At 41.3% G+C, this 20233-nt stretch overlaps 3 protein-coding genes across 5 annotated transcripts in view; 1 reads left to right on the top strand and 2 right to left on the bottom strand.

Moving 5' to 3' along the window:
* Positions 1-602: 602 nt before the first annotated feature.
* Positions 603-10650, bottom strand: LOC123765450 (uncharacterized). 2 transcript variants are annotated; one of them, XR_011230036.1, is made up of 3 exons: positions 10509-10650; positions 2784-2910; positions 603-2256 (listed from the first exon to the last, which is right to left on the bottom strand). XR_011230036.1 is itself a non-coding variant. In XM_069333988.1 (3 exons), exons 1-3 carry the CDS (start codon positions 8159-8161, stop codon positions 1971-1973), a joined length of 858 nt encoding a protein of 285 aa, XP_069190089.1. In that variant the 5' UTR covers positions 8162-8456; the 3' UTR covers positions 603-1970. The 2 variants fall into 2 exon arrangements, 1 of the variants encoding a protein (XP_069190089.1); XM_069333988.1 differs by lacking the exon at positions 10509-10650 and adding an exon at positions 7717-8456.
* Positions 9250-16187, top strand: LOC123765449 (E3 ubiquitin-protein ligase RNF139). Of its 2 annotated transcripts, none has more exons than XM_069333987.1 (6): positions 9250-9790; positions 10570-10788; positions 12461-12697; positions 13629-13768; positions 14364-14474; positions 14908-16187. In XM_069333987.1, the coding sequence occupies exons 1-6, from the start codon at positions 9736-9738 to the stop codon at positions 15574-15576; spliced, it is 1431 nt and encodes a 476-aa protein (XP_069190088.1). In that variant the 5' UTR covers positions 9250-9735; the 3' UTR covers positions 15577-16187. The 2 variants fall into 2 exon arrangements, with proteins under 2 accessions (XP_069190088.1, XP_045609985.2); XM_045754029.2 differs by having other exon boundaries at positions 9258-9744.
* Positions 16188-17322: 1135 nt separating this feature from the next.
* Positions 17323-20233, bottom strand: part of LOC123765451 (von Willebrand factor A domain-containing protein 7) — a 17519-nt gene continuing 14608 nt past the window's right edge. The window contains exons 24-26 of the mRNA XM_045754031.2: positions 20114-20232; positions 19241-19394; positions 17323-18696 (exon numbers count right to left, since the gene is read on the bottom strand). Of these exons, the coding sequence (XP_045609987.2) occupies positions 18104-18696; positions 19241-19394; positions 20114-20232 (866 nt within the window). The 3' untranslated portion in view covers positions 17323-18103. The remainder of the gene's footprint in view (positions 18697-19240; positions 19395-20113; position 20233) is intronic.

Raw genomic sequence — 20233 nt, 5'->3', positions numbered from 1 at the left:
AAAAATTTGGGAGCGCGGGGCTGTCAAAAGTAGCCCAATTCGCTACTTGTAGCCCAATCTGGCAACAGAGGCATACGCCAATACGATTGGTTCCAGCGACGTCGCAGAAACTGTGAGTTGCAAATTACAATTGTACTAAATTTAATTAATAATAATAATAATAATATATAAAATAATTCACCTAAACTTCAATTTATTTTACACCTATCTTATTCTACATATAATCTGCATATGAGAGGGAATAAATAACACCGGTAATGGTATATTGCCTTTAATGTATATTTTAAAATACTGAGCATACAGTATATCCAAAATTTGAGTATTCTTACAATAAATACATTTAGCACATTATTATTATTATATATTTAAATTTAAGTAGATATTTCTGGATCATTATAGCAAAAATGTTTCAATAAAGTACACATGGAAAGCTTCATATGCAATTTTAGACATAAATATATATATATATATATATATATATATATATATATATATATATATATATATATATATATTAATATATATATATATAATATATATATATATATATATATATATATATATATATATATATATATATATATATATATATATATATATATATATAATGTATTTATTGCGTGTAAAAGTCATCTTACATGTATTTTACTGCCTATAATAAAACTTTAACACATTAAAAAGAGTACATAACTCTTCACATCCTCTCCAAGCAAAACTTTTTGCCAAAGTAATATCAGGAAGTATGAAGTTGATCAGGAAGTGTGAAGTTGATCAGGAAGTGTGAAGTTGATCAGGAAGTGTGAGTTGATCAGGAAGTGTGAAGTTGATCAGGAAGTGTGAAGTTGATCAGGAAGTGTGAAGTTGATCAGGAAGTGTGAGTTAATCAGGAAGTGTGAGTTGATCAGGAAGTGTGAAGTTGATCAGGAAGTGTGAAGTTGATCAGGAAGTGTGAAGTTGATCAGGAAGTGTGAAGTTGATCAGGAAGTGTGAGTTAATCAGGAAGTGTGAGTTAATCAGGAAGTGTGAAGTTGATCAGGAAGTGTGAAGTTGATCAGGAAGTGTGAAGTTGATCAGGAAGTGTGAGTTGATCAGGAAGTGTGAAGTTGATCAGGAAGTGTGAGTTAATCAGGAAGTGTGAGTTAATCAGGAAGTGTGAGTTAATCAGGAAGTGTGAAGTTGATCAGGAAGTGTGAGTTGATCAGGAAGTGTGAGTTGATCAGGACGTGTGAAGTTGATCAGGAAGTGTGAAGTTGATCAGGAAGTGTGAAGTTGATCAGGAAGTGTGAAGTTGATCAGGAAGTGTGAGTTGATCAGGACGTGTGAAGTTGATCAGGAAGTGTGAAGTTGATCAGGAAGTGTGAAGTTGATCAGGAAGTGTGAAGTTGATCAGGAAGTGTGAAGTTGATCAGGAAGTGTGAGTTGATCAGGAAGTGTGAGTTGATCAGGACGTGTGAAGTTGATCAGGAAGTGTGAAGTTGATCAGGAAGTGTGAAGTTGATCAGGAAGTGTGAAGTTGATCAGGAAGTGTGAGTTGATCAGGACGTGTGAAGTTGATCAGGAAGTGTGAAGTTGATCAGGACGTGTGAAGTTGATCAGGAAGTGTGAGTTGATCAGGAAGTGTGAGTTGATCAGGAAGTGTGAAGTTGATCAGGAAGTGTGAGTTGATCAGGACGTGTGAAGTTGATCAGGAGTGTGAAGTTGATCAGGAAGTGTGAAGTTGATCAGGAAATGTGAGTTGATCAAGAAGTATGAGTTGATCAGGAAGTGTGAGTTGATCAGGAAGTATGAGTTGATCAGGAAGTTGATCTTGAGGTGCCATTATAGTCTTCTTTACTGTGTGAACAATTAACTATAGCAGCACTTCAGTGGATTAAATGAATATCCGTAGGTTTATCCGTAGGCTGGTGATGCGACGGTCGATGGTTCATGAAAGACTTCAGCGGAGAAAGTGCACAGGTGTCAGCCTCCTCCTAGCAAAACGACGTCATCTTACGTAGAGCTAACCGGAAAAAGTCCTTCCAACCCACGGTAGGTACTTCCTTCGGGTTCGACTCCTCGGGACAAGAGGAGTCGGTATTCTTTGCCAGAGGTGCTCGACGGAACAGTTCTCTGCTGCTGGCGATGGTACGCCTGGAGGGTGCAAAGCGGTCCAGCCGGCGGGGCAAGTTGCGGTCTAGTCTGGCGATGGCGCGCTCGCAGGGTGATTGGCATTTGATACTGGCGATGGTGGACTCGTGGCTAGGAGACTGCTGTCCACTAAAGACAAAAAGAAAAACAAATATTAATAAAACAGTTTAGGAGATAAATCAATGGAGCCTACTTATATTATGTTACGCGGTAATTGGTTCCAAAAATCAACAACCCTGTTACCGAATCAGTATTTACCCAGGCCTTTCCTAAATCTAAACTTGTCCAATTTATACCACTGTTTCGTGGTCTGACTTGTGTTGATACTTTTAATACCCTATTAATATCACCTTTTGTTATGTCCATTCATGTACATGTACACCTGGTTTGATAACAGGGTTGTTGATTTGCGGAACCAATTACCGCATAACATAATAGAAGTAGGGGCCCCTCGATTGTTTCAAGCGTAGGTTAGACATATATATATATATATATATATATATATATATATATATATATATATATATATATATATATATATATGAATGAGATTGGGGGTGGATATAAATAGGAGCTACCTCGTATGACTGAGGCAATAGGCCTTCTGCAGTTACCTTCATTCTTATGATCGTTAACTGTAAGGTTGAGTAGCTCACCTAGTCTCCGGGAAGAAAGCTTTCTGCGTTGTGAGGGGACAAATACTTTGGCGCTGTGGCTGGTATTGCTTGGGCGTGCTCATCAGTAACTCCAGATCCAGCCGCATTTGTCGGGCTGCATACGCTTCTGAAGTTTACAAAATTCCACTAAGAACATAAAAACAGATTAAACTGTGGCAAGCGTCCTGGTCCATGCGAGGACGCGCCTATAGTTATATCAGCTGTATGTTGCTCTTTATGTAGACAATGAGCCGCAATAACGTGGCTGAAGATATGATCACCAGACCAAATACCAGAAAATGAAGAAAACAACGACGTTTCGGTCCGTCCTGGACCGTTATTTCCATTATGGTCCAGAAGCCTGATTCACGAAGCAGTTACTCTAGCACTTACGAACCAGGGGCCAGATTCACGAAGCAGTTACATAAGAACATAAGAACAAAGGCAACTGCAGAAGGCCTATTGGCCCATACGAGGCAGCTCCTATTTATAACCACCCAATCCTATGCTAGCGCTTACGAACCTATACATCTTTACTCAATCTTTGGCGGCTTTGTTTACAATTATTAAACAGTTAATGAGCTCCGAATCACCAGGAGGCTGTTTATAACAATAAAAACGGTTGATTATGAAATTTTCATGCTTATAAACTGTTTAATAAATGTAACCAAAGGCGTCAAAGATTGAGGGAAAAATGTACACGTTCGTAAGTACTTGCGTAAGTGCTTCGTGAATCCTTGCCTCTGGACGGACCGAAATGTCGTAGTCTCATCATTTACATCAACACGAAATTAAACATAAAACGTTAAAATAAATTGGATAAATTTAGATTTAGGATAAACCTGGGAAAGATAATTAACAGTTTGTAATGTTATAGGTAATTATAATTTAAGATAATTATAATAATTATAAAAAATTATTATAAAAAATAATTATAAAAGATAATTATAAAAAAATAATTATATAAAGATAATTATATTAATTATAAAAATAATTATAATTATAAAGATAATTATAAAATATAATTATAATAATTATAAAATATAATTATAATAATTATAAAAGTATAATTATAATAATTATAAAAATATAATTATAATAATTATAAAAATATAATTATAATAATCATAAAAAGATAATTATAATTTAAAGATAATGTTATAGATAAATAATATAATTAGACCTGGGGATAGATAATTAACATAATTAACCGATTACTTAATTGTTTCAAACATAGATCAGACATGTAAATGAGTTTGGGTGGATATAAATAGGATCTACATTACACACAGAAATCACAATAGTGTGATGCATCAAATGAACAAATCCACAAGGGCCGTGACGAGGATTCGAACCTACGTCCGAGACCATCCCAGACATTTAATAGGATCTACCATTTAGGGGGGGAGGCCTTCTGCGGTTTCCGTAATTCTTATGGCGTAATACTGATGAAGGAGTTTCAGGAAAAGGAACTATATATATATTCTAATATGATATATAAATATAATATGAATTATATCCACTTGTGATGGCAGTGATCTCACATAGGTGTTGTCCAGCATGATGACACAGACAAGGCAGCTAAAATTGCATGTGATAAGCCTGAAATGGAGTTGGTCATGGGTATTCCAATCTCTCGTATAAAAACCGCAATATTTCAGGAAATTAGGGAAGAACGAAGAGCAGTTACTGACAATCAAAGGCCAGAAAGCGCGAGTATAAAGAACTATGATATGTTTTGAACCGAGAATTATATGTACGGTTAGCATAAAACATCCACTAGACAGTGTGACATTGTAATTGCCAGAATTAGGCTGGGATATCGGTATCTATGGCAGGTGGCTGCAAGTAATGAATCCGCCAATGGTGAACATTTCAATTATAAACTCTGTGAACAAGAGTTGGGACATACTCTCCAACACTATATCTGTGACTGCCCTGTTATCAGTGACTTCAGACCAAATGGTATGAGGAACTTTGAGCTCTTCATACACATATTCATACACTCAGGAATATTGGAAGATATTCTTGTGCTGTACCCAGATTTTGCTAGTGGAGGCATTATAATAAGCTTACATTTTAAGGTCTTACATTTTATGTTCCCTCCTGATTTCACGTATCACGTAGGGAGCCGGTCGGCCGAGCGGACAGCACGCTGGACTTGTGATCCTCTGGCCCTGGGTTCGATCCCAGGCGCCGGCGAGAAACAATGGGCAGAGTTTCTTTCACCCTATGCCCCTGTGCCCTAGCAGTAAAATAGGTACCTGGGTGTTAGTCAGCTGTCACGGGCTGCTTCCTGGGGGTGGAGGCCTGGTCGAGGACCGGGCCGCGGGGACACTAAAAAGCCCCGAAATCATCTCAAGATAACCTCAAGATGACAAGCCGTCCTGTGAGGTGGGGATGTTGGATGAGCGTGTAGCTGGTTCTTTATCTACACCGTGTAATCTTTCATACATAAAAGGGTAGCAGCATAATGCTGTGTATACCCAAGTTTGTTAAAAAAAAAAAAAACATTATTTGAGAGGAATCTCATAGAAACTGCTAAAAAATAATTATAACATAATATTTCCATGATTCAGCGCTTAACTCATTATAATCATGAAGTTATTATTTAGTCAAATTTAATTTATTTTTTGTATTGATGCAGGTATTTTTCTCCTGATTCCATGTATGACTAACCATCCCGTGAGATGGGGATATTAAATGAACTTATGGCTAGTTTTTTTATCTACATTGTATAATCTTTCATATAGAATAGGGTAACAGCACACTGCTGTGTATACCTAAACTTGTTAACACCGTCTTGCCAGATATATCTGTATCTTAATCTTAATCTCATGTAAATTAAATCCTTCCAAGTAGACTTTCCTCTACCATAAGTAAAGGACGAATTTTTAATTATTATTGCACAATTCTTAAGTGTGTTACAGGCATTTTTACCACACTTGACTACTTCCTGTAATCCTGCTAATACACATTGAAGTTCAGCCTGCGTTGAAGAGACATTGTCAGTTAAGCGGCGTCCAATAACAGTACAGTGCCGATGTCAGTGTACTCCCTGATCAAGACTCCACATCCTGCCTTCTCATCCCTAGCTACTGACCCATCACTATATACATGTAGAGTGTTTTCTGTAGGTAATTTTCTAATTATACAATCATATGCTGCCCTCAGCTCTCCTATCTCATACATACCTTTTTTCTCTTTTGCAAGGGAATAATTACTACATCTACGTTACAATCCTCCCATGGTGGTGTGAATTGTCTCTTAGGCAGAACAATACATTCTGAAATAACGTCATACTTTATAACATTAGAAAATAAGGTACTCATATATGCTCTCTTATTATACTTTATGATAATATGTTCATTACTTCCCACCTTTTAAACTGTGAGGATTAATTCATTAGCTCCCCCACCTCTCATTAATCTAACGGCAGAGGCTACATTTATATTTGAAATTCTATCCCCAATAATCTTCAGATTCAATTCCATCCTTATTATCGCAATCATAGCATTTCTTGGGCATCCTAAAATAATTTATGAATTCATTTTGTACCTTCTCCAACTTGCCCATCCTATCTTTACCGAAACAAGAAATGACACGTGCGGCATAATCAATAAGAGATCTTACAGTACTCAAGTATAACATTCGTAGCACAGGGACTCCCACTCCCTTCCCACAGCATGCCAAGGCCTTCAGAGGTTGTAATCTCTTCCGACACTAATCCAACAGTCTGTTCCTCTCTCAGCTTCTGCCCCAAGAATGTAACACTAAAATTATTTTTAATTTATTTTGTAATGTGTACTATGCGATAATTATTGAATTAATGGAAATTAAATTGTAATGTAAAAAAGTATAATAACTTGTGTATCAGTTTGTGAGGACCTGTAATAGAGGAAACAGCCTAAGCTACTCGACTTTTGAAATGTATTTTCTTATCTCCATAAACTTTCTTGAACTGTCACTTGTTAGTCTTCGCCTTTCTTGATAATATATTAAGCTTCCTAAATCTCTTTAGAATTGGAGATTTCTAATTCCCGGAATTAAATTTTCTTTACCCAAAATTTAATTAAATTTTTATGTAAACGTTCATGTAAATTTATGGCCATTCTGAACCGCATAATCTAATTGGCGCCTAACACATTCAAATACTATACTCATGTTTTACATTTGTTGCTGGGTTTGTTTACACAAATGTACAGTAATAGCATTTGCTGCTTCATTGTTTCAAAAACCCCAATATTCTATTTTCTTTATTCATACAGATTACACTGATTTTGTGGCTTACTGTCTCTACTAATTATGACTTCTAGATCTTTTTCGCATTCAAATTTTGCAATTTAAAAATTGTCCTGATTATATTTGGTAATTATTATCATTATCTAGGCCCACTACCCTATATTTTTCAACTTTGAACTACATCTGCCAATCATTCGTCTATTTTAACAAACTATATCTGTTGACCAGACCACATACTAGAAAGTGAAGAGACGACGACGTTTCGATCCGTCCTGGACCATTCTCAAATCGATTGTGAGAATGGCACAATCTACTTGAGAATGCCACATGAAACGTTGTCGTCCCTTCACTTTCTAGTGTATGGTTTGGTCAACATACTTCAGCCACGTTATTGTGACTCCTCGTCTGCAAACTATATCTGTGTTGTCTTCAAAATTTCCTTCAGTATTATTATGTTGTCTGTAAATCAGAAAGAGTTGCAGTTGAATCCTATCTAAATCGCCCGACCCAATAAAAACTCCTTCCAAGTATTCATCAATCCCTCAAAATTAGCTTTACGGAAATTTGGTAACATTGGGTTTCAAACAGCAACGAACATTGGACCCGAAGTTGGCTGTTTGATTACGGAATGTTTATCGAGAGTATCTGATTTGAGAAGAAATACCTCTTAAACTACAGCGGTTAACCTTACCTTCCACTGCAGCGGCCAGTATTGGGTCGTTCTTCAAGTGTGGCTTGAGATGAACTTGAACGATGATGGGAGGAGGACTCTGTTGCCTCGTGAGGACAGTGGTCGGTCTGGCCTCTTGTAAGAGTGCAGGAAAACTCTGATGCTTCGTCAGGGAAGTGGTCGGCCTGGCCTCTTGTAAGAGTGCAGGAAAACTCTGTTGCTTCGTCAGGGAAGTGGTCGGCCTGGCCTCTTGTAGGAGTGCAGGAGAACTCTGTTGCCTCGTCGGGGTAGTGGTCGGCCTGGCCTCTCTTAAGTGTTTGTAAGGACTCCGTTGCCGCGTCGGGTTTTGTTTGGTGCCGTCGGAGATGGCTAGTTTGCTGTGTACCTCTGGGCTTGCTGGAGGGCACCGTTGCTTCGTCGGGGTAGCGGTCGGACAGGCCTCTGCTAGGCATGCTGATACTTCCATGACAGGTCAATGATCTTCAGTAATCGGGGTACACTGTTGCGAAAACTGTACGTGGCTCGGGCCGGGTGCTTAAACTGTACCGTCTGACCCAAAAGAAGCTGAAAACTGAATCACTTTTTACTGATCTAATTGACTTTAACTTTAGGATACAATTCTTCAGTTATCCTGGAGTAAGCCCAATGGAGATGATGTCGCAAAGTAGTAATCCTGGTAAAGAGTCTATGGCACACACACTCCGTCACACTCAACACACTACTGAACACTGGCGGTTATTTACCGAATCCCAACCCTACATTAATACGATTATTTACCCGACCTCCCCATCACCTCCATCCCCAATTCGGGATCCCCTGTAATCCCTCCCTCCATCCGGGACCCTCTCACCCCACCCATTTTTCTCTTCACCTCCAGGGCCCGCTAAATTAAGTACAGAAGGTCTATTGGCCTTCTGTATTTAATTTTTTAATGAACTGTGGGAGATCCTATTTATATCCACCAAAACTCATTCAAATATGCTCAATCTATGCTCGAAGCAAGCCAGTGATCCCAGTCATGTCCCCCTCTGACTCTGCTTTTACAGAAAATGTAAATTAAGTTTTTTCAATCTTTCTTTATATGGAAGTTTTATAATTTTAAGGAATTAGTTTGTCCTCTTTTGCTGAACACCTTCAAGTGAATTCTGTAGTATTGCGACCAAGACTGAGCTGCTTAAGCTAAATGAGGTCTGGCAAGAGCAAGGTTTAGCTGGTGATGATGTTGATCGAGGGGCGACGACGATCGAGGGATGTATAACACCAGGTGTTTTAATGCTAACACTTCTAGAAATAAATCCTATTTGTTTGATTCCGAACATTTATGCACTGATTTTTGGCGCTGTAAATTCCATCTAATCATGACCACTGCCAGATCTTTTTCGCATTCAGACCTGGTAACATACACTATTCCAACACTGCTAAAGACCACCACCCACCTAGTTTTCTGTAGTGTTTTTGATCCAACAGTGCCACCACCCACCCGTTTTCTATAGTGATGTAGGGGCCAATAGTGCCACCAACCTTACGTTTTCTGTAGTCACACCTGCACTTCTTGGCACATGTCTCCTGGCTTCGTGGCAACTTCGTCCCAACCTGTACACCTGACCACGGCATCTATTTTGTACTTCGTTACAAATTATCTTAATATGCAACGGCCATTCCTGAGTATGCTACCGTGGATCAGTTTTTGTTCTAATGTTTCAGATGCTTCAAAGGTATGCGGGTAATTGTGCTTGTACATGCTCTTAAGGCGCCACGGTCTTGCGGATGCTCGTAAGACAAGGACACGATAGCAGCTGAGGTAGTTCCGTTAGCCTGTGTTGACATTGTAGTGATGTGGCAGAAGGTCTCCGTAAATCTCACGCTCTCGGCAGACCAACTTCTGACCTGACTTTACCTACGTTGGATCCTGCTCGTTAGAACTCGGTGACCAGACTGACGGAAACAAAGACAGAACTCACTGCAGTCGTCGCAAAAAATTTTCCGAAGAATCTATATACATTGGGGAGTGACGATGCTGCTAGCTGGTGTTTGTGCGCAATGACGGTGGTGAGTAGCAAGACTGTCAGGAGTAGTCGAAGTAGCGATGACGGTGGTGAGTAGCAAGACTGTCAGGAGTAGTCGAAGTAGTAATGGTGCAGGAGTCAGATGACGTCGTCACCCACAACTGGGACTGCTACAATTGGGTGAGAACTGTACATTGTACTGGGGGAGAGGTGGAAGGCCCGCAGTCACCCAACGACCTCCTGATTGCTGCTGTTGCTTTTATAACAACTGCACCATTTCTGAAGAGTTTATGTGATCACTCTTCAACTCTTGGTTGTTACAGTCAACCAAAACTAGCATGTGCCACTTCACGTTTGAGAGCTGGTTGTCCTATCTTCAGCGACCTGGCTGATCCTATCATCAGTAACTTCGTTGGTCTTGCCATTAATTACCTAGGTGATCTTATCAATAACTCAGGTAATCTTGTAAATTTATTAGACTTATGAAGACATATATGACGTCTCTACCTAAAATATGATTTTTGCACCTGCACAAATTCGTTGTTCTTAAGGGAACATTCCTCAGATAAGGCGAGTATCAGGTTGAAGTTCACTGAGGTAAGAACATGAAACAAGTTAAGCAATACATAAATGGACATCGTAAAGACTAATCACAGCCATTAGTTTAAAAGCAGATATAACTACACAAATAGGCTGGGCGTTAGTGCATGAGACGACCGACAGTTGGAAAGGCATGACCCATGAGCTGATGCTTGATACTGCAAAACGTTGTTAGGCAAACAAAACAAGCACGAAACCCTAGTTTACCTGCGATACATTCGTGCAAGATTCCAGCGAGGATTCATCGTGTCCACCTTGTACCCCGCAGGTCCGTGTGTGTTGGTGGTGACCACGACGCCGACAAGGGCAGCCGGGAGGCGCGTGTGGGTGATGGGGGTGTGGTCACGCCTCGCCTTTCGTGTGTATTATTCGTGGGAGCGACAGAGACGGGCGGCATACCTGCCGCCCTTCTTCCTCCAGGCCGCCCACTCTAGTGGACGACATCAACGCCGGACTCGGACAGCAGGAAGTCGCCTAACTCTCCTTGGTGAGTCCTTCAGTCTGTAAGAGGGGCAATTTATTCCTCAGGGTAAATTCGCATGTTATGTTAGTTTCATTGATTGATGAAGATTAAACCACCCAAGAGGTGGCACGGGCATGAATAGCCCGTAAGTGGTGGCCAGTAATCATCAATAGATGATACTGGAGATCTGTGGAGGTGCGACTGCACCCTGCGTGACGGGAGATGTCTCCCGTCTAGTTTCATTACTTACTGAGCCCATATATATCTAGTGGGTAGTTGGGGAATAATTACTGAACTGCATATTGAGTTCAGCAACTGGACTCCATTATCTTTAACCTAAGCTGAATTGAAATTGAAATAAGTTTATTGAGGTAAAATACACACAAAGGTTGATCAGTCTGGCAACCAGGAGGCCTGGTCGACGACCGGGCCGCGGGGACGCTGAGCCCCGGAGGCGCCTCAAGGTAACCTCAAGGTAAGGTAAGGGATGAGGTAGCTCAAGCTATTCTCACCCCGTTCAGTACATCGTGTTAATACATACATATAAACGCATCACAAACAACAAACATATTACCAAACATTCTGAGAGATAAACATCTACATTTCCCCAACCTAAGCTAATTTATTCAATTTAAACCCATTGTTTCGTGTCCTATTATGTGGTGATACATTTAATACCCGATTAATATCCTCTTCGTTAAGCCCATTAAGCCAATTATACACCTCAATTGTCACCTCCTAATTCTTCACCTTTCTTGAGAATTATTTTGCTTTTCTTACTAATCATAATGTCCTTTCGTAATCCGACTTGGCAATCTTAACACCATGTAGCTCGTATATTTGAACTGTCATCATTACCTCAAGACCTTACATTTGTCAGCATTAAACTGCATCTGCTAATCTTTTAACCATTTCAAAACCCTATTTAAATCGTTTTGAAATGATATGAGTCTTTTTCTGTGTATATTTCACTCCAAATTTTTGTATCGTCAGCAAATTTGAAAATATTGCTGCTCAAACCTGCATCTAACACGTCACAGGAAACATCCAGTTTTAATATTATGTTAAGTATTGTTAATATAATTGTTATTATGTAAAGTTGCTTAGTGTCAATGTATAATATTCCATTGTTTTTCATGGGTATTGCAGTGCACGATTCTCTTACCAGGAAGACAATTATGATTATAATATGCATATAGAATTATGACAGTGCCAAACTACTTCCAGGGAGATAGGTTGTGTTTTACCATGTTGTTGCTCAGTCGATTACGGCGCGTCTGGGATCCTCTCGGACGTAGGTTCGAACCCTCGTCACGCCCGGTCGGGCGAGCGGACAGCAGACTGGACTTGTGATTCTGTGGTCCCGGGTTCGATCCCGGGCGCCGACGAGAAACAATGGGCAGAGTTTCTTTCATCCTATGCCCTTGTTACCTAGCAGTAATATAGGTACCTGGGTGTTAGTCAGTTGTCACGGGCTGCTTCCTGGGGGGTGGAGGCCTGGTCAAGGACAGGGCCGCGGGGACACTAAAGCCCCGAAATCATCTCAAGATAACCTCAAGATAAGATAACGGCCCTTGTGGATTTGTTCGTGTAGATGAACGCCGCCCATAATAGTCCTTGGGGCTCTCTGGGATGACTCCTACGGGATGTTCTTGTGGCAACGCCTGTATGACTCTTCCCGTGGTCCTCTCCACAGGCGTGACGCTGCTTCTACTGCTCCTGCTGCCGTGGGCGGCGTGGTTGAGAGTACAGCAACAGGCCGCCCACTTGATGGGCGTGGCGGGCGCGCCCGCACCATCCGTACAGGCGAGGGCGGCGTGGGAGCGGGTGGAGGAGCTGGGCCTCCTGCTGGTGGGTGTGGCTGGCACCCTCACAGCGGCCGTGTTGGCCTCGTGTGGGTGTCTGGCTGTGATGGCAGACCATCAACTTCAAGGTATGCAAGCAACCTCTTCTGTTCAATTGTTAAACAACAAGTCCAATTTTGACAGCATATAATAATAATAATAATAATAATAATAATAATAATAATAATAATAATAATAATAATAATAATAATAATAATAATAATAATAATAATAATAATAATAATAATAATAATAATAATATAACAATAACAATAATAATACTGTAATATTATTATTATTATTATTATTAAAGAGAAAATCAGTAGGAGGCCGTGAGAGGATTCGAATCCTCATGGCTCTTACCGCTTTTCTCATTGATACATCTTGCTAATGTGAGTGTTGTGCATTATCATTATCATTATTATTTAAATTTTTACTGTTAATTTGAGGCGTAATGCGTTTTGGCAAGTCAAAAGTCAAGAATACAGGCATTAATTGAGGTTATTGAACTATTTTGTTGCAATAGACAAACATTCTGTTAATAATATAGTTAGACAAACGATAAAATAATTTAATCTTATGTTGTTGTTGTTTTAGATTTAGCTACTGGGAATAAAATGTCCATGTAGCACGGGCTATAGTGAGCCCGTAATTGAGTTCGGTTATTCGCGATAACCTTCTTACTGTGATGTTTGGGTCAGTTTTATAATCTTATGTGGACTGTTTAATATATTTGCCAATGATGGTAAATCTACAACACACCTGGTGTAGTGTGTACTCACCTAGTTGTATTTGCGGGGGTTGAGCTCTGGCTCTTTGGTCCTGCCTCTCAACTGTCAATCAACTGGTATACAGATTCCTGAGTCTATGGGGCTCAATCATATCTACATTTGAAACTGTGTATGGAGTCAGCCTCCACCACAACACTACTTAATGAATTCCAATTGTTAACTACTCTGACACTGAAAAAATTCTTTCTAAAAATTTCTTTGGTGTGGTGTATGTGTGTGTGTGTGGCAGGTGTGGCGGCACACGAGGGCAGCAGCAGCAGCAAATATCTGTCGTTCGTTCGGCGTGTGATGATGAGGACCAAGCGACATATCCTGGGGTTCGAAACCCTCTACATGAAGATGAAAAATCTGTCCATCTTGCTCAACCAGGTGAGCTCATGGTTTGGTTTTGTTTCTGTGACTGACAAACGCAGCCTACTCACCCATATGTGCTTCAAGAACCCAACTCTTAATTCTTGCGCCACAACTTTCAAGTTACTGTTTCAGTAACTTGAAAGAGTTAGTTTCAACTCTTTTTAACCCTGTCGTAGCTCAGTCGATTAAGGCAGTGTCTGGGATGCTCCCGGACGCAAGTTCGAATCCTCGTCACGGCCCTTGTGGATTTGTTCTTTCAAGTTACTGGTTATTTAACCCTTATAGTGTGAACAACGTCAACTGATGTAAATGTTTGCTTGGTCATATATATTTGCGTGCTTCCTTGAACCCCATAAGAAAAATGAATAAGGGTAATTCTTCTATCCAAACTTCAGGAATACTTATTTGTATCAGAATTTAGTTATCATGAAAATTCTTTATATCCAAAATAATATTTAGAAACAAAAACAAAATTAATTTTTAAAAATATTTTTAGATTTGTAAATACAGGAATAAGTGGGCTGATTTAATTGCGCACTTCAAGGGTTTATGAAGGTTTACCAGCCTGACAAGTTTTCAAAGTATGACATAAACTTGTATGTTTCCTCAGCTTGTATTCTTCGGTATGTGTGAGAGGCTTCTGCTGAGGGACGAGCGGCTCTCCAGCTTGTACACTCTCATGTTCTTCAACGTCCTGGCCTACTCCGTCTCCTACGTTAAGGTCAGGCAAGCAAACTAAAAAACTTTATTTTTCCTTATAGCCAAAGAAGAGGTCATTGCTCAAAGTTAATTTGAGAACGTATGTAGTTAACCAGTTAGATGATACTGAGCACTTAGTCAGGTTAATGAGACTAAGGATTACTGCTAATAGGGCAACTGTTTACATTGACATATATGGGGAACTTTAATGATTTAATTAGAAGAAAAAAAGCAGGCATTGCCAGAAAGTAAAACAGACAGCGTATATTGTTTGATGATCTTAAATACATGTTATAAGAGCATCTGTGGAGACGGAAGGCTGGACGGAACCAGCGTCCAGTCACCACAGTCGAGGGCTCCAGGCTGTCTAACTTTCAGTATCTCCTGCTCCAAAGATTTTCTCGTAGATATATGACATTATTGCCACCACACTGTGTGCTTGTGTTATGCTTCAGGAACTGATTCAGCGAGAGGACTGGTCTATGTACGTGAACATCGCGAGAACGTCTAATGTGCGCCACCTCGCCCTCTCCTCTACTAAGATCGTCCTCGAGTGGACTAAGGCCATCACCTTCATCATCACCATCGTCTTCATGCTCCTGGTCTTCGGCCTGGAGAAGGGTCTCAAGAACTACCACCCTACCACCGGCTACCTCCTCATCACCGGCGTCTACTTCATCTCCACCGAGAAAGTCTTCATGGACATGTTCACCTCCTGGCTCGACTACAGGAAGTTTGAGTACTTCGAGAGCATGGAGAGCTTCTACTGTCCGGCAATTCTTATATCTTTCCATATCATCTTATCATCCGTCATCACGTTCCTCTGTGTCTTCACCGGCAATGTACGGCTCATCATCCTCTCCAGTTTCACAAATATACGCATCAAATATCGGGAGCTAAGTGAAGGATATTTAAAGCCGCTGAAGAAGGAATTAGGATTGTTGGCCGGTTACCGCGTGGCGAGCCGCTCTGAGGTCAGAGACCACGATGACGTCTGCGCCATCTGCCTGGCGCGCATGTCGTGTGCGCGCATAACGCAGTGCCAACATTTCTTCCATGCTGATTGCTTGCGTCGCTGCCTCAAGGAATCCCACAAGTGTCCTATATGCCAGTATAATATATGATATTCTTACTTATGCTCGAAGTCCCAGGCATTATATAGTAATCCATATCCTTGCCTCATTTATAGAATAAATAAAAACAATAGGGCGATACATCAGAATGTGTTAAGTATAGCCACAAGTATAAACTGAGAGCGTATATATATATATATATATATATATATATATATATATATATATATATATATATATATATATATATATATATATATATATATATACTCATAATTATATGATTCTGGTTTTGGGTACCTTTAATTAGCTCTTGTATGATATATATAACTCCATACTACCAATGTTTATATAGCTCTCAACTACCAATATTTATATAGATCCGTGTCGCCAATTTGTATATAGATTTGTACTGAAGACTAAGATCTCCACTACCAATGTTTATATAGATCTGTACCGCAAATGTTTATATAGGTCTATACTATCAATGCTTATATAGCTTTGTATTCCGTTTATATGACTGCACTACCAATGTTTATAGACAGTATACCACTACAGCCAATGTTTATACAGCTCTGTACTACCAATGTTTATATAGATCTGTAACGCCAATGTTTATATAGCGATGTACTATCAATGTTTATATAAATCTGTACAGCCAATGATAATTTTTTTGCACTGCTACTAATAATAGAAATTGTCAACGTCTGTGTAAACAAAAAAAATACATTTTGATCGCTGCTCGCCTTTCAGTGGAGAGGGAGGGGGGGGGGTGAGGAGGAAGTCACTGGTCTGGACACCCCCCCCACCCCTTAACTTCCACAGTAGCCACAGTAGCAGAGTCCTCTTCTGTGAGTAGCGAACGTGCAGTTCTGCGGTTCTGCGGTAAAGTGGTGCATACTTTAGTATTGCATACTAAAACATGCAATAGTTTGCATGAGTCTCCGTACTCATATGTCTATGAGTACGTATGTCTATGAGTACGGAGTGTGTTGAATAGGTAGGCATAGGTTAGGTTCTGTTGGCGATAATTCGTACTCGAAGTACGTGGGTGAAGCATTTAGAGAGTTGCGATCCGAACAGAGGTTGTCAGTGAGGCACAGTTCGAGAAATGTTCCAACGTCATCAGAGACGTCTGGACCACGGACCATTCCATGACTGGACTCACCGACGCATGATGTCACAAGTCCACTCCCATTGGCTACACCAGGTCACGTGACCTATAAAGGTTTGTGCATAGATAAGACGTTAGAACTACCAGACGTTCTCGTCACGCAGGGTGCAGTCACACCTCCACAGATCTCTAGTATCAGCTATTGATACTGGTAATGGCTCAAAAGGGCCACCACTTACGGGCTATTCATGCCCGTGCCACCTTTTGGGTGGCTTAATTTTCATCAATCAATCAATCCAGACGTTCTAACGTCTGGTAGAGTTCGTTATAATATATATATTATATAATAATATATACTACTACTACTACTACTAGCCTTGTCCCTGTAATACAACAGCGTCCCTGCCTACAACAGCGTCCCTGCCTACAACAGCGTCCCTGCCTACAACAGCGTCCCTGCCTACAACAGCGTCCCTGCCTACAACAGCGTCCCTGCCTACAACAGCGTCCCTGCCTACAACAGCGTCCCTGCCTACAACAGCGTATCTAGAAGGTATAGGGACAAATTTATTCATCTTATTAGCTGATTATGTTATAACAGATGACTTCCCATAATTATTTTCAACAATTAAAATATGTCTATGAATTCTCACTGACGAGAAAACGGACATTTAAACCCCATGTTGTTAATTATATTTTATACACAAATCAATAAATAGCGGAATAACAATCTTTACATAGTATTAGGCAGACAATGTTCCATATTTACAATCTACAACATACATAAATAACACCAGGCTTTTGGAAAATCAATAAAACCATTAAACTGAACAGTAGTTCTGCTGAACTTCGCACCTAAATATAATGGTAATACTGTATTTATTTGTAAACAATATTACACAGGGTATGATTACAGGTTGAATTGTATCCCTGTTTACCGTGAAGTCACAACCGGTGCTGGGTGTCGGGATGGTTGTTGTTTAAGATTCGCTACTTGGGACAAAAAGTTTCAAGTAGCACGGGCTATGGTGAACCCGTAGTGGACTTTTTTTTTTTGGGTCTCGGGAGTCGCGCTGGGTGCTGAGTTGGGAGCTGTGCTGGGAGCCGTGCTGGGAGCCGCGCTGGGAGCCGTGCCGGAGCCGTGCCGGAGCCGTGCCGGAGCCGTGCTGGGTGCTGTGCCCAAGACGTAAACACCGCCAGCTAACAACAGCACTTCTATTGTCCTTTCCCGATTATCACTTTAATTAAAATTAACTAAGATATCAGGCCCGCCAACCACTCACGTCGGGCCTGATATCATCATCATTCATCATATTCTGATATCATCAACCCCCTATCAGAGGATCTTCCAGAAGACACCACTAAAGGGTTGGGTGTCGTAATTTTCTGCCACGTTATTGTGACTTACTATCCACATCAGTAACACATCTCGGGAGACGGGTGACGCAGAAATAAACATTTGGCTTAGCAGAGAGTGGAGTGCGAGAGCATTGCGGCATTACCAGGACTGCCTGAGGGAGTCACGGCCCATACGGAAAGGCCGTACACGGTACAGGGTTCGAGACCTGATATTAGTCTGACGATCACGAAGGGGAGCTCGTCGCCGGGTGCCGGGGTGATGGAGTCGTAGTTCACGTCGCCGTATGGGCTCGTCCACTGCAGCTCGTAATACTTGACGCAGTTACTGTTTACATCCGGAGCCCACCAAGACACTTCCAGTGTCGTCTCATTCGTCTGTAGAACCTGGAACGCCTGGGGCCTGCTGGGCTCTTCCTCAGAGGTTGTAGCGCTGGTAGTTACCCACTGGCTTCCCAGTTTCTCACTGGACAAGGCGCGGACTTGTATCTTGTAGTTGGTGCAGGCTTCCAGGTCTTCGAAGATATTGTCCACTTGGTTGTATGTTTGTCTGTCTGAATAGATGACCTCTTCATCAACCCCGATAATGGTGTAGTCGTATTCATTGGTGCACTGAGGGTTCTCCACTGGCGGGTCGAAGTCGATGCTAATGGAGTGCGAAGTCACACTGCTGACTGTAAGGTTCTGAGGCTCACCAGGCGCTGGAGAAAATGTAAAATATATCCTCCAAAATCAGTTATAAAAACATTGAAGCGCAAGCTTCATCCTTATAACCTAAGATTATGCTCTATAAAATTCTCATTGTAGTTTTGATTTCATGATGGGATTGTCACATGAAACTACAATTCCAGGGAATTTATTTGGAGTAGGAAGAAGTAGCAGATGTGTCAAAATGTACACAAACTATATGCAATTGGCGGTGCTGTGGTCGTAACCACACATGTTCCCTCTCCATACATCTCAGCACCACATGCTTCCTTACCACACATCCTCCCTAACCACTCACACTCCCTCACCACACATCCTCCCTCACCACTCACACTCCCTCACCACACATCCTCCCTAACCACTCACACTCCCTCACCACACATCCTCCCTCACCACTCACACTCCCTCACCACACATCCTCCCTAACCACTCACACTCCCTCACCACACATCTCTTCAGTGCTACACACTCTCCCTCACAGCTTTTGGCACTGGACCCTCCACCCCTCAACAAAACACATGGCAGTACAGTACTCACCGACTTGGAGAGTACTCATGGTCTGCCAAAGGGTGTGGCTGTACAAGTCGGAGGGGCTGACGGCGGTGACGGATACGTAGTAGGTGACGCAAGGAAGCAAGCCCGTCAGTGTGGCCACCATGACCTGCTCCTCGTAGCAGTACAACACCACCTCCTGGGTACGAGGAGTGCGGTGTCAGGCACATTATAGTGTAACTAACAACAGTAACGGAGTGTACGAAAGATCTGCGAGATGAGGAATCTATACAAAGTGTTCTAAGTGTATATACAGTGTCACTATACGAGACAATGCCCAGATTATCTCCCCAAACAAGGTTATCTGTCGCAGAAACTACAATAGTGTGTGTGTGGGTGTGTGTTGGCATTGTTATACATCAAGATAGCAGGATGATCATTCGTCTCCAGTCTCTCTCTCTCTCTTACGCTACCGCCAGGAAAACACAATTATATCAAGCAGCATCACGATGGTCTGAGAAACCGGAATGGAAACCTGTACAGGTGAGTAGGAAAACCGAGTCTTAATGTTGCAGTTACAACCACTACTGCTATAATTACCTATTACTTCTGTGTGTTTCTGTGTGTACCTATTACTACTACCGTTCTACTGCAACTACCATTATGCTCATCATATATTCCACCGAGGGACTCTTACTGCCCCTATTTTACAAATGTTAAAGTTGGCCTTTGCTTTTTTATTTACAAGGAATAGTTTGAGTTAACGTTCTCCAGTGTGGGGCTATCACGGCGGGTCTGTTTACTGGCGTTTGGAGAACTTGGCCGGGGCGAAGAGCATTCACAAGTATTCAACTTCAATAAAATATTAAGGAGTTAAGAAAAGCTTCACATCATCGAGGACAGGTCAGAGGGACTCACCTCCTGGCTGTAGTAGCAGAGGTTGAAGTGGTCAACGCAGGTCATGGTCCCCTCCCATGTGACCTTCATGGACACGCTGGTCACCTCCTGCAGGGTCACGGACGTCACGGAGCTAGGCGC

The sequence above is a fragment of the Procambarus clarkii genome, chromosome 30 (genome assembly GCF_040958095.1).
Source record: "Procambarus clarkii isolate CNS0578487 chromosome 30, FALCON_Pclarkii_2.0, whole genome shotgun sequence".
NCBI classification, from domain to species: Eukaryota; Metazoa; Arthropoda; class Malacostraca; order Decapoda; family Cambaridae; genus Procambarus; species Procambarus clarkii.
This window is presented reverse-complemented; position numbering and strand designations above follow the sequence as displayed.